The 13,489-nt window shown below is 37.9% G+C and overlaps 1 protein-coding gene across 8 annotated transcripts; it reads left to right on the top strand.

Annotated features, from left to right (window-relative positions):
- The first annotated feature begins 257 nt into the window (after positions 1–257).
- LOC149227931 (protein STRUBBELIG-RECEPTOR FAMILY 7-like) lies at positions 258–3,208 on the top strand. Of its 8 annotated transcripts, none has more exons than XM_089375605.1 (10): positions 258–709; positions 1,207–1,278; positions 1,409–1,480; positions 1,608–1,679; positions 1,862–1,933; positions 2,160–2,231; positions 2,350–2,418; positions 2,608–2,664; positions 2,924–2,996; positions 3,133–3,151. In XM_089375605.1, the coding sequence occupies exons 1-7, from the start codon at positions 552–554 to the stop codon at positions 2,360–2,362; spliced, it is 531 nt and encodes a 176-aa protein (XP_089231731.1). In that variant the 5' UTR covers positions 258–551; the 3' UTR covers positions 2,363–2,418; positions 2,608–2,664; positions 2,924–2,996; positions 3,133–3,151. The 8 variants fall into 8 exon arrangements, with proteins under 8 accessions (XP_089231731.1, XP_089231730.1, XP_089231728.1 ...); XM_089375604.1 differs by having other exon boundaries at positions 2,350–2,502; XM_089375602.1 differs by lacking the exon at positions 2,608–2,664 and having other exon boundaries at positions 2,350–2,531; positions 3,133–3,194.
- The last annotated feature ends 10,281 nt before the right edge of the window (positions 3,209–13,489 follow it).

Genomic DNA, 13,489 nt, shown 5'->3' with positions numbered 1-13,489 from the left:
ATTGAAAATCTTGTGAGTTACTCTCTCTAATCTTGCAAGACTACAGTGGTTAAATCACGTCATCTTCATACCGAACGTGTAACACTCCTAACCGATATAAATACATAGTAAAAAAAAAATTAAGTAAAACTCTCACACCATCTATAACCCATCAGGGTCACACATGGTTCAAGCATTCACTATGACTATTTACATGTGTGTTTGCATTGACTGACGTGCCCACCCCCTTGGCATTGTTTTGGGTTCAGTTTCCGATTCACCCTTGTGATTAGTGTTCCAAGTGCATTTATGTCAAATAATTTTAAACTGCCGGCAAACATACTGTATGTTACTACTCTATCCTACCACTCCGTAAGTATTACAATGTGAATTCATTTGGCATTATAGTTCCCGCATTGCATTTAACTATTACGCTATTCGGACTAACGTGGCGTCGCAAATGAGACTTGGGAGTCTGTGACCTTGGGTTCCCGACCCCATCGACGGCGAAGGAGAAAGGATGCTGATCCAATGGCTTGGCTCCTATCCGAAGGCTATTCCACTGCCTTACCATGGATATGCATCACTCTCCCTTGCCTTTTACATTGGATTCAACTCTCTGGTTTCTCTTTTACATAGTGAGCGCTTCATGTGGCCGAATTACAACCACTGGGGTTTTGTTGCAATTTAAGTCCTTCCTAGGCACCTGGATGGCTCTGTTCTACACCAGGTGAACATTTCTTTTCTGTTGACGGTCATTCATACTTTTTTTTTGTATTGTACAGCTTGAACTTTTCCTATTCTCGGTCTCAGTTCTTTAAAAAAAAAAATTACTACGTAGTTATATCGGTTATGAGTGTTACAGAATGGCTGATGAAAAACCCTTGAAAATCCCTTTAAAGAAATGTTCACCCCACCTATCTAGGAAAGTATCTTTTCAAGAATTTATCTATCCAAACAAAAATGATTGTTCAACTACAAGTTGGTTAAAGCAGATCTCACCATATGCAACACTCGTAGTCTGGTTCAAGATGCATATATTACTTTACAATAGATAATTGTTAAGTATTATGCTGAAAACAACTGTCTTTTGAGAAGATATCTTATGCCAAACCAAGCTTCTATGTGCGTCTAAACGTCCCTCTAGTCAAATCTACAAGTCATCATTCTCATGGTTTATATTTTATAGAAACCGTTGACTTGATTTGATCTTCAATGTTGCTACAGAGATGTCTCTTTAAATTATTTATATGGAGACATTCCCTTTTCAATATCGAAGTTGAAACAACTAGAACAACTGTAAGTATCCTAACATTCTGCACTTGCTCGCTGTTGTAAAGAATTTAGCTTAATTTGTAGATGTTTTTGTATTTTTCCCTGTCTTAGAAGGGAGTGAAAGCTCCTTCTGACACATTGATCAAATTTATAGGATTGTGAAGACTAACCAGTTAATGGGGCCTATACCTTCAACGTTGTCTCAGATTCCAAACTTGAAGAAAATGTAGTTTGGGAATACTATTTCAGATTCTACTCTCTTTGCTGCCCTTTACTTGTCAAAGAACTGCATAGGATGTGTAAACTCTGGATTTTGGAGGAGTATCATTTAACAATGCTTTTGCATTTTTTAGAGATTTTGCAGACAATCAATTAAGTGGGGAGATCCCCAGGCTTATCTATTGGAATGAAGTTTTGCAATATTTGTAAGAGTCTGGGTTCTTTATGAGTTTTCCTGGGCTTATCGTTCTCTCACTAAGAAAAATTTGCTTTTATTTTCCTGTTAAGGTTTAGAAGAAGAATTTGTGTTAATAGTACTATTCTTAGGTTTGCAAACTAAATTTGGCACCCATTCTTTTTGAAATGGGCATATTGTTATTGTTTCTAGGGGGCTGCACAACAACTTCTTAGTTGGGACTCTTTCCCCTGACATGTGTCAATTAACAGGATTGTGGTTCTTGTAAGTCATAATACTTCTATATTGTGGAGTAGATGCAGAATTTTTTAAAGCTTTCTTTCTTCGAATTAATTCTGCATATGAAGCCCATCAAAGCTCGCAGTCACAGAGCATTTATATTTAAATTTACGTATCTCGATGCAGCGTTTTCAGTGCATTAACGAATTTTACCTGAAGGATTCTGCATGGTAGCTTAAATGTTTCTAAGTAGTTGATCTCTATTATGCAGTGATGTGCGAGGCAACAACTTGTCGGGGAGCATTCCTGAGAATATTGGCAATTGTACAAGCTATGCAGTTTTGTATGTTTTCTGATTTTCCTAACTGGATTTTAAATGAACAAACGGGTCTAAATGTATGGTTTGATGCAAGGCTCGTGATCTCAATTACTTACTGAATTGGGGTTGGTATTCTTATCAGGGACTTATCATAAAATCAACTTACCGGAGAGATCCCCTTCAATATTGGGTTTCTACAAGTTGCTACTCTGTAAGTGGATATATTTCCAAGATTGAACTGTGTTCTAGTATCAGGAATTTTGTGTTGAATAGGCAGGGATATGAGATTATGCAGGTTGTCTAAGTAATGCAATTCATTGGATGGTATGCAGTATTCAACCGACATCATTAATTTGGTTGCTTTAGTTGTCCTACCCTAATTTTAAAGTGGTTATCCTAGGTCGTTACAAGGAAACAAGCTGGCCGGAATCTCATGTAGGCTCTTACTGTTCTATAAGTACAGTGTTTTCTAGATCTCAACTTGTCCAAAATTTTCCTGTGATTGGATTAAAGTATAATCTCTTACATTTAATTGCATGGAAGCCTAGATCAATAAGAATCCATAATGATTTTGGATATTGTCAATATATTTCTTATGTAGAATCAATCAATATTCCTTCATCCATTAATAAATGTTTTGTGACCTTTGGAAAAAATTTGATTATGTAATTATGGTGTAAGCTTTAGTGTACTGATACAATTAATATTTATTATAGGGATTTGAGTGATAATCATCTTTACTGGAACAATTCCTCTGATTCTAGGGAACTTGACTTACACTGATAAATTGTGAGTTGCTTGCTAGTTAATGCTCGAATTGTTCCCATCTGGGTTTGTGAAAGTCCATTAATTTTTTACTATATATTTCCTTTATGTTCAATTTTCAAGAAGCTGACTCTCTTGTTCTTTCTTTTGCACTACTCAGATATTTACACAGTAATAATCTCACGGGATCTATTCTGCCAGAATTAGGGATCATGACAAAGTTGGGATACATGTAAGAGATTCCAATCACATATTTTGTGATGATTGATATGTAAGAAATGGAAACTACACGTGCATGATAAGAAATAGCTCTTTGATAGTCAATGGTTGTATGTATATGCAGGCAGCTAAATGACAATCTGATGACTGGGAAAATTCCACCTGAGCAGGGGAATTTGGAACAGCTATTCCAATTGTAAGTTTTTGTCCAAACCTTTTTCTAGAAAGTGGAGATAAAAATGATAGAAATATCTTGAAACTTCCCATACACTAAGCATTAATCTATGATATCTTTTGGATTCTTGCTGTAAGTATTTAACATTCCAAGATTGTATTTTTTTTGAGACAGAAATCTTGCTAGAAATCAACTTGAAGGTCCGATCCCAGAGAATATTAGTTCATGTGTTGCTCTCATTTTCTTGTAAGTGATATAATCTTCAAGCCAAGTGATGAATTTGCGGAGCATAATTTCCCACTAGCTAACAATATTAACGTTGTGCCTTCATTGTCCTTTGTCCTATAGCAATATGCATGGCAACGGTTTGAATGGAACTATTCCTTTGGAATTTCAAAAACTTAACAGGCTAACTTATCTGTAAGTAATCCTGGGCCATATTTTAAATTGACCTATAACATAATGAGTTGTTGAATTGCATTAAGCATATTCAATGTGACTAATGGATAACGTTGTTGCTTTTATAGAAATTTGTCCTTCAACAATATCACGAGAACAATTCCTGTAGAGCTGGGGCATATTATAAGTTTAGACAGATTGTGAGTTTTAGTCATTCTAGTGTCTTGGTACATTCATCTTGATGGCTAGATGCCCAGTGAGAAGACGTTGGTCACGGAGATGATGCCTTTAAAACTTTCTTCAACAAAACTAGAGTCGAAAGCATGTTCCCCCTACTGTATTTGTAGATCTGGAGCTGATTTTCATTGACGAGTAACTTGTAAGCTGGCCAGCAGATGCCAACAGATGTTCAGCTTGTTGGAACTAGTTGAACATCGTAATAGAGATGGCGATCAATCGCGGATGGCTCGGCCAGTGGAATATTTGTTGCATCATCATCAAGGGGGTATGAATTCCAAAGAACCTGTTGATGGAAATTCCCAAGCAAAATTCTGTGAAATGAAAAATTTATTGAGACCATTGGGCACATCTATTTATGACGGAAGTATGTGACTCAAACAAGAGATGTCATATCTATAATATTGCAAGAATTTTTAGACCATGAACTCAAATTCGTTGAAATGCAGTAGCATAATAGTGAATTGTAAAAATTAAAGATTCAATGTGGGTAGTCACTAATCTAATTTAATTAGGTTAATGAAGTAAATTATTACAGGATTGGATTAACTGATGAACTGGTGGAGTTCTTGGGATTAGCGTAGCCCTAAAAGCATTCCACGATTTTCAGGAAATGGTGTTCTTATTTATTTATACTCAGGGCATGAGAAGGATGAATTGTTTAATAGGGTTCTAGAGCTGATCGTGATCATTTGAGGGAAATTCCCCTTTTACTTGCCCCTATATTACATTTCAACTTTCCCTGTGGAGTGAAATCTTGTAACAACAGTCTGATCCTCAACAAGGAAGCTCCAGGTATTTTTGTTCTTTTCCATGGATAAGCAAACACAACTTTTCCTCATGAATAATATTCTCCCCATTAATTTGTTCATAGCTTATCTTCTATTGTCTGAAATATCCGCCATGAGTGACCAAAATGTAAAAGAGTTGTTCCCCATACAAAATAATACTTTGTAATTGGATTTTGTATTTGAAATTTACTGCAAGAGGAAATCTATGGAAATTTGAATACAATATTCTGATTATTTTATCAAACAACAAAGAGCGTTTAGAAGGGTAATTGCATAATGATCCAATCCAAAAAAAAATGTTTTCCACAAACCAATTAACTCTTCTAGAAAAATTCAACAATTCCAATTTAATAATCCTATCGGCCTCTCTTTGTACCTTTTGGGACAATTACTAGTAATAACCCATATGTGTTGGTTTCTATGAGACTGCAATTTCTGTGGTGGTTTCTCTCATACACGAGTACTATTTGTGAACTTTGAATGTGAAACTACTTTGAACTAACATTCAAAATGATTTTATTTATATATTTTAAAATAATTTTTTATATTGTCTCTAGAGAGACAATAGTTTGAATTATGGACATTTGTTTTTTTTTAAATAATTTTTATATTTTCTCTAGAGAGACAATTATGGACATATATTTTTTTTTAAATAACTTTTTATATTGTCTCTAGAGAGACAATAGTTTGAATTATGGACATTTATTTTTTTTAAATAATTTTTTATATTGTCTCTAGAGAGACAATTATGGACATTTATTTTTTTTAATAATTTTTTATATTGTCTCTAGAGAGAAAATAGTTTGAATTATGGAAATATTGTCTCTATAGAGACAATATGTTTTTAATCTCAGCTATTGTCTCTAAAAAGACAAAAATGTAATTGTCTCTAAAGAGACACAAATGAAGTTGTCTCTAGAGAGACAAATGAAATTGTCTCTAGAGAGACAAATCAAATTGTCTCTTAATATACAATAATTCTTGTCTTTATAGAGACAATAATAATGTGTTCTATATTGTCTTAATAGAGACAAATTTTTGAGACATCATATTTTGCGACACCCACTTAGAGACATATTTAAGACAATAAACAAGTTTCCTTTTGTCTTAAGTTAAGACAATTGACTCAAATATTGTCTTAAAACCCCCCTACATGTAGTAGTGTGTGTACCTGATGATATTGAGATATTTGATCAATCTTTGAGAACATTGTTTCTCCCTTCAACTGGTCGAACAAGTCATCAATCCTCGGTAATGGATACTTGTTCTTGATCGTCACTTTGTTCAACTGCTTGTAGTCAATGCATAATATAGGAGTACCATCTTTCTGTTGGAAATAATACTGAGAGGGGGGGTGAATCAGTATTATCAAGCAATTTAATAAATCTTCCTTATTTGATCTTTGAATTATTTTTGCATGTCAGTACCATAAAATAATGAGCATGAAAAAAATAGTCACACCAAAGAACACAAGATGTAAGGTGGAAACCCAATGTGGGTGAAAACCACCTGCTGCAATATGTCTCTATCTTCTTTCAATTTAGAAACTTCTTTTACAATGATTTTGTACTGGTGCAGTCCTTTACCAGTACGCAGGCTGCAACCTGCAGAGAGCTACAACTCTCTCTCTTTCTCGTTTTCCAGTCTACTTCTAGAAGGGAGCTACAACCCCCTACTTCTTTTTATAAAGCATCAGATGATCAACAAGTACATAACAGATATCAGATCAGCAATAACAGAACCAACCCAGAACACCTTATCAACAGAGAAATTCAATCAACAAAACATCTTAAAACAAAGACGCAGTTTTTCTTTCTGTGGCCTGCGACCAGACGCCGTTAACCTTCTGCTACTCTGCGTCCACACGCAGATATCCTTCTGCTCTGCTGCGTGCCCACGCACTGTTCCTTTGACTGCTCTGCGTTCTGTTGCTTCAGGGACGCACCCAAAGATATTATCGCGCCGCGTCTTTCTCTACAGAGACGCACCTGAAAATGCTATCGCGCCGCGTCCTTCTGCTTCAGAGACGCACCTGAACCTTGATCGCCCTGCGTCCCCACGCAGGTCTCTCTCTACTGTGCTGCGTCTCGGCGCATTTGCTCTTTACAGTACTTGCGTCCCGGCGCACTTTCCCTTCACTGAACCTGCGACCCTTCAGATATAAATGATATGAAGGCTTTAGGACAAACCCAATCAGTCAGATCTACAGATCTGATCATGCGCCATAGAGATCACAGTCCATTAGAAGATTTGCCCTCTTAGATCTGGACTAGATCTCACCAAATAAGATATTCAACCCAAGACCATTGCACAATCCAAATGAACTCCTTTGCTTTATATAGGCAAGCTCCTCCCCAAAACATGGAACAATACCACGAGCCGACACCATAGAAACACAAAACCGTCGGCTAGATACCACACTAGAAACCCCCACGTGCTTTTCTCTGCCTTGAAATGTGTGCACTGGGTAGACTCACCCCCTGAACGGCTGGCCGGTGTCCCTGGACGCGGGTTCTGCATGGTATACCTGCGGGGACGCACTTTCTGAACCGATTGCCTGCGTCCTTCTTAATTTTCAACAAACTGAGAGCCTTACCACTGGAGTTGCCATCAAGTACAACATCTGTAACATACAGTCATACCAGAAAACATAATGCCAACAATCTCCCCCTTTGGACTTGATGGCAACCTCACAAACTTCAGCTTCATTCTCCCCCTTTGACATCAAGGGCAAAGGGTATGCTCCCCCTAAGCTCATGCTCCCCCTGAATATGAACCAGATCTGCAGCAACGCACCACCATGAAAGAGATAGAGACATATTGCAGCTATTTCCAAGATCTCCTTCTCCATAATGCCAACAATGCATTATGTGCTCCCCCTGAGCCTGTACCACCAATAAGAAGAGGTTCAACAAGATGATGCATCAACAACCCCCAGCTTTTGCCTGAGGTATTCAAACGTGTCCCTGGGCAATGGTTTGGTAAGAATATCAGCAACTTGTTCCTTGGAAGGAACATATTCCAACTTGACTTTCTGTTCAAGCACTTGTTCCCGGAGAAAATGGTACTTGATTGGTATGTGCTTGGTTTTTGAATGCATAACCGGATTCTTTGAGATGCTGATTGCACTTGTGATATCACATAAGATGGGGATAGGTGGTGTACAAGTGATTTGAAAATCCTGCAAAGTCTGCATCATCCAAAGGAGTTGAGTGCAACAAGATGCAGCAGCAACATATTCCGCTTCAGCTGTAGACATGGCAATCGAACTCTGTTTCTTGCTGAACCAAGATACCAGTCTGGAACCCATAAAGAACGCACCACCACTTGTGCTTTTCCTGTCATCCACGCTTCCGGCCCAATCTGCATCTGTATAAGCATGAAGAGTAAGATCTGTATCTCTAGGATACCATAAGCCATAATTTTGAGTCCCTTGAAGATATTTGAAAATTCTCTTTACTGCCTGAAGATGAGTCTCCTTCGGATTTGCCTGAAATCTTCCAACTATTCCAACTGCATGCATGATGTCCGGTCGGGTACCTGTCAAATATAGTAAACTTCCAATCATAGATCTGTAGGTTGGTTGATGTACTGCTGCAGATTCATCATTTGCACTGAGACTACATCCTGTGACCATGGGTGTACATACTGGTTTTGCATCTTCCATGCCATATTTCTTCAAAATCTGCTTGAGATACTTGGTTTGAGATAAAAAGATTCCTCCTTCCTTTTGTTGGATTTGCAAACCAAGGAAATATGTCAGTTCTCCTAGCAAGGACATTTCAAATTCTTTCTTCATGACCGAGGCAAAGCTTTGACTCATAGCTTCTTCATTGCTGCCAAAAATAATGTCATCTACATACACAACTAGTATTAGCAATTTGTCATTTTCAACTTTTATATACAGATTGCTATCTGCTGACCCTTTTGAGAAACCTTGTTGATGAAGATATTTGTCCAACCGGTAGTACCAAGCCCTTGGAGCTTGTTTGAGACCATAGAGAGCCTTTTTCAATCGGCATACAAGATTTGGATCATTTCCAAGAATGAACCCATCTGGCTGTTCAATGTACACTTCTTCTTCCAAGTCTCCATTCAGAAAGGCTGATTTCACGTCCATTTGAAATACTTTGAAGTTTTGAAAACTTGAGAGAGCAAGGAACATTCGGATGGCCTCAAGTCTTGCAATAGGAGCAAAAGTTTCTTCAAAGTCTATTCCTTCTTGCTGCGCATACCCTTTACAAACAAGTCTGGCTTTGTTTCTAATTACTTATCCATTTTCATTCAATTTATTTTTGAAGACCCATTTTGTTCCGATAACATTCTTATCCTTTGGTCTAGGAACTAGCTCCCAAGTGTTGTTCTTTTCGATTTGCTCAAGTTCTTCATTCATTGCTTTCACCCAACATTCATCTTTGCATGCTTCTTTCACATTTTGGGGTTCAGTAGAGGAGAGTAATGCCAAATAGCTTGAGGCTTCTGCAACTGTTCTTCTTGTTTGTACACCTGCTTCTTTCTGCCCCACAATCTGAGATTCTGGATGATTCTTCTGAACATATCTGGATGGAGTTTTCTCTTCTATTCTTGTCTGCTCCTCTGGTTCTTCTTGAGGTTCTCCTTGGGGTTCTTCTTCTTCATCATTCTGTCTTTGAGGGTAGCCTTCATCTTCTTCTATATCTTCATGATGTACTTGCCTAGGAATATATCCCTTCTCATCAACCACTACATCAATGCTGTCAATAATTCTGCCAAGTCTTTTATTGTAGCATTTGTATGCTTTGCTATGTGGAGAATAGCCAAGAAGAATGCCTTCATCTGCTCTAGGTTCAAGTTTGCCAAGCTGCTCATCAGTATTCTTGATATAGCATTTGCTCCCAAAGATTTTGAAGTGCTTTACCGAAGGAGTTTTACCACTCCAGAGCTCATGAGGAGTTTGAGTGCTGTTCACCCGGACATTTGTCTTGTTGAGAATAATAACCGCAGCATGTGCAGCTTCACCCCAGAAAGTTGCGGGAGTTCCTGATTCATCAAGCATAGCATGAGCCATTTGTTGGATTGTTCTGTTCATTCTTTCAACAACTCCATTTTGCTGAGGAGTTCTAGCTGTAGAGAATTCTCTCCTTATCCCATGTTCATCACAGAAATCGAAAAATTCATTTGAAGTAAATTCCCCACCTCTGTCGGATCTGAGGCACTTAATTTTGTGACCTGATTCATTTTCAAACAAGGCTTTGAAGGACTTGAATTTTTTGAATGCTTCATCTTTGTGCTTCATAAGTCCTAACCAGACAAACCTGGAGAAATCGTCAATAAATAATATCAAGTATTCCTCTCCTCTAGGTGTTCTTTTCCTGAATGGACCACATGTATCTGTATGTACTAGCTCAAGAGGCATGCTAGCTGATCCTTCTTTCTCTGGAAAGTTAGTCCTGGTTTGTTTTCCAAACTGACATGATCTGCATATGGTGTTGTCAGGAATTTTGATATCTGGAAGATCGCGAACCGCCTGATATTTGCATGCTTTCCTTATTTGTGAGAAGCTTAGATGTCCCAACCTTCGATGCCATAACCAGTGCTCTTCATCCTTGCTTAGATAGCATTGTTGTTGTCCTTCTTCAAATATGTACAGATTATTTGGAGTTCTTTTGCCTTTGAGTACTGTTTTACCTGTATCAAGATCACGAACAAGACATCCATTCGATCTGAAAATAACCTCGGTTCTTTGATCACACATCTGGCTGACACTTAGTAGATTATGCTTCAATCCATCAACATACAAAACATTTCCAGCCTTGACCTTTTCTTTTAAAGGAGCAATACCTTTTCCTTTATAGTTGCAGGAGTATCATTTCCAAAAGAAACTTTCTTTCCCTTTTCTAAAGTAGAATAAGATTCAAGTTTTTCTTTATCACCTGTCATATGTTTCGAACATCCACTGTCAATGTACCATAGATTTTCCTGTCCTTCTGCATAAAATGCTATCCCACATCTTTCTGTTTGAGGTTCCTTTATTCTCCATGTTTTGGTGCTTGTGGCTTGTTCCTTTTTCCCTTCTTGATCCTTTTTCTCCTGAAACCTGCTCCTGCATTCAGAGTCTTCATGACCAAAATTATTGCAAATAGAACATTCAACTTCATTTTCAAGAGCTGAAAAGTTGTTATAGGTCCTTTTTGTAATCATACTTCTTTGTTTTTGAGCTTCCCTAGTCATGATTGTTTTATATGCAACACATTGAGCTGCTTTGTGACCAAAGTTATGGCAAGAAAAGCATTGTCCATTGAAGAAGCTTCTGCGGTTATTGAATCTACCAGCCAACTGATTGTAATTTCTATTTTCATCTATTCCTGAACCAAACTGAGAAGATTTTACCTGTGGCTGGTTGTAGCTTTTGTTCACCCTTAAGATGGATTGCCCCTGATAGTTTCTGTTTGTAATTCGTCCCTGCTTTACCTGATTATCTTCATTGTTCTTTTGCTCATTTCTTCTTGCTGCATCAAGATAACTTTTTGAGGTGGATGCTTGAGAGGTTTCTCCATTATAGCCCAAACCTGTCTTGTTTAGAGGAGACCGCTGCACATTGATAATCTCATCCAAAGTTTCAGATCCTTTGACAAACTTAAGATTAATAGCTTTTGTTTTCTCAATTTCTTTTCTGAGACCAACAATTTCACCTTCTAGTTTTTCAAGATGTTTTTCCTTTTCATCAATTTGAAATTGTAGAGTATCAATGATCACATTCTTTTCTTCTATACATCTCTTGAGTCTAGTAATTTCATCATAGAGATTATCCACATCTACAGCATCCTCATAATCATCATCTTCAAATGCCATTAACAGCGTATATTTATTACCTTGTTCATCTTCATCACTGTTTGATAAGCCATCACTATCTTCATGGGTGTAGTAGCTTTTCTTATTTGCACTTTGTTTCTTGTTCCATCTAGCAGGTTCCTTTCCTTTATCCTTATAAGGACATTTTGCAGCATAATGACCTACTCTTCCACAAGCAAAGCATTTGAAAGGTAGCTTACCTCTGAACCTTCCAGAACCCCTTTGAAGATTTCTGACAAAATTTGATTCTTCTTCCTCTTCTTCTGGAACATGGCTTGCTTCATAGTAATCTTCTTTGCTTGATGCCTTAAAAGCAGCTTCCCTTCTGTCTGATGGACCTCCCTTTCTCATTTCATAAGCAGTTAGAATTCCATGTAGCTGAGACATAGTGAGAACACGGAGATTTTCCTTTTCTTCTATTGCAGATACTTTAGATTCAAACTTGGGGGATAATGATCTTAGAATCTTTTGAACTACTATAGCCTCTTTTATTTCTTCACCCAAATTTTTCATACAATTAACAATCTCATCTACCCGAAGAAAATAATTAGCCACACTTTCATCATTATACATCTTGAGAGTCTCATATTGAATCCTGAGAGTTTGAAGTTTAGCTTGTTTTACCTGTTCATCTCCTTCATAGCTTGTGATCATTTTGTCCCATATCTCTTTTGCTGATTTGAAGTGCATTACCTTCATGAATTCTGTTTGGGATATACTTCCTAATAAAGTACTAACTGCTTTTGCATTTGTTTCATACTTCTTTTTCTCAGCTGGATCTATAGGAGTAGCTGAAGGAAAAGCATAGCCTGTTTCTACAATGTCCCAAACTTTTGTACCAAGAGATTGAAGATATGCAGTAACTCTTACCTTCCAATAATTGAAGTTTGTCCCATCAAAAATTGGTGGCCTGATTGATGCTTCTCTCTCGTAGTTGCTCATGATGAACGATCTACCTTCAAGTGATCAAGCTTTTCTGAAGGACCTGCTCTGATACCAATTGTTGGAAATAATACTGAGAGGGGGGGTGAATCAGTATTATCAAGCAATTTAATAAATCTTCCTTATTTGATCTTTGAATTATTTTTGCATGTCAGTACCATAAAATAATGAGCATGAAAAAAATAGCCACACCAAAGAACACAAGATGTAAGGTGGAAACCCAATGTGGGTGAAAACCACCTGCTGCAATATGTCTCTATCTTCTTTCAATTTAGAAACTTCTTTTACAATGATTTTGTACTGGTGCAGTCCTTTACCAGTACGCAGGCTGCAACCTGTAGAGAGCTACAACTCTCTCTCTTTCTCGTTTTCCAGTCTACTTCTGGAAGGGAGCTACAACCCCCTACTTCTTTTTATAAAGCATCAGATGATCAACAAGTACATAACAGATATCAGATCAGCAATAACAGAACCAACCCAGAACACCTTATCAACAGAGAAATTCAATCAACAGAACATCTTAAAACAAAGACGCATTTTTTCTTTCTGTGGCCTGCGACCAGACGCCGTTAACCTTCTGCTACTCTGCGTCCACACGCAGATATCCTTCTGCTCTGCTGCGTGCCCACGCACTGTTCCTTTGACTGCTCTGTGTTCTGTTGCTTCAGGGATGCACCCAAAGATATTATCGCGCCACGTCTTTCTCTACAGAGACGCACCTGAAAACGCTATCGTTCCGCGTCCTTCTGCTTCAGAGACGCACCTGAACCTTGATCGCCCTGCGTCCCCACGCAGGTCTCTCTCTACTGTGCTGCGTCTCGGCGCATTTGCTCTTTACAGTACCTGCGTCCCGGCGCACTTTCCCTTCACTGAACCTGCGACCCTTCAGATATAAATGATATGAAGGCTTTAGGACAAACCCA

This window comes from Pinus tabuliformis, chromosome J (assembly GCF_031772625.1).
Source record: "Pinus tabuliformis cultivar Carrire ecotype Pingquan chromosome J, CPIR1, whole genome shotgun sequence".
In the NCBI taxonomy this organism is placed as follows: Eukaryota; Viridiplantae; Streptophyta; class Pinopsida; order Pinales; family Pinaceae; genus Pinus; species Pinus tabuliformis.
This window is presented reverse-complemented; position numbering and strand designations above follow the sequence as displayed.

Excerpts from the sequence above, each read along its gene's own strand:
- LOC149227931 (XM_089375603.1), top strand. The coding sequence starts at position 552 with ATGGATATGCATCACTCTCCCTTGCCTTTTACATTGGATTCAACTCTC. Across the intron at positions 1,279-1,408 it reads TTGAAACAACTAGAACAACT|GATTGTGAAGACTAACCAGT; the intron begins GTAAGTATCCTA and ends TCAAATTTATAG. Across the intron at positions 1,481-1,607 it reads ATTCCAAACTTGAAGAAAAT|AGATTTTGCAGACAATCAAT; the intron begins GTAGTTTGGGAA and ends TGCATTTTTTAG.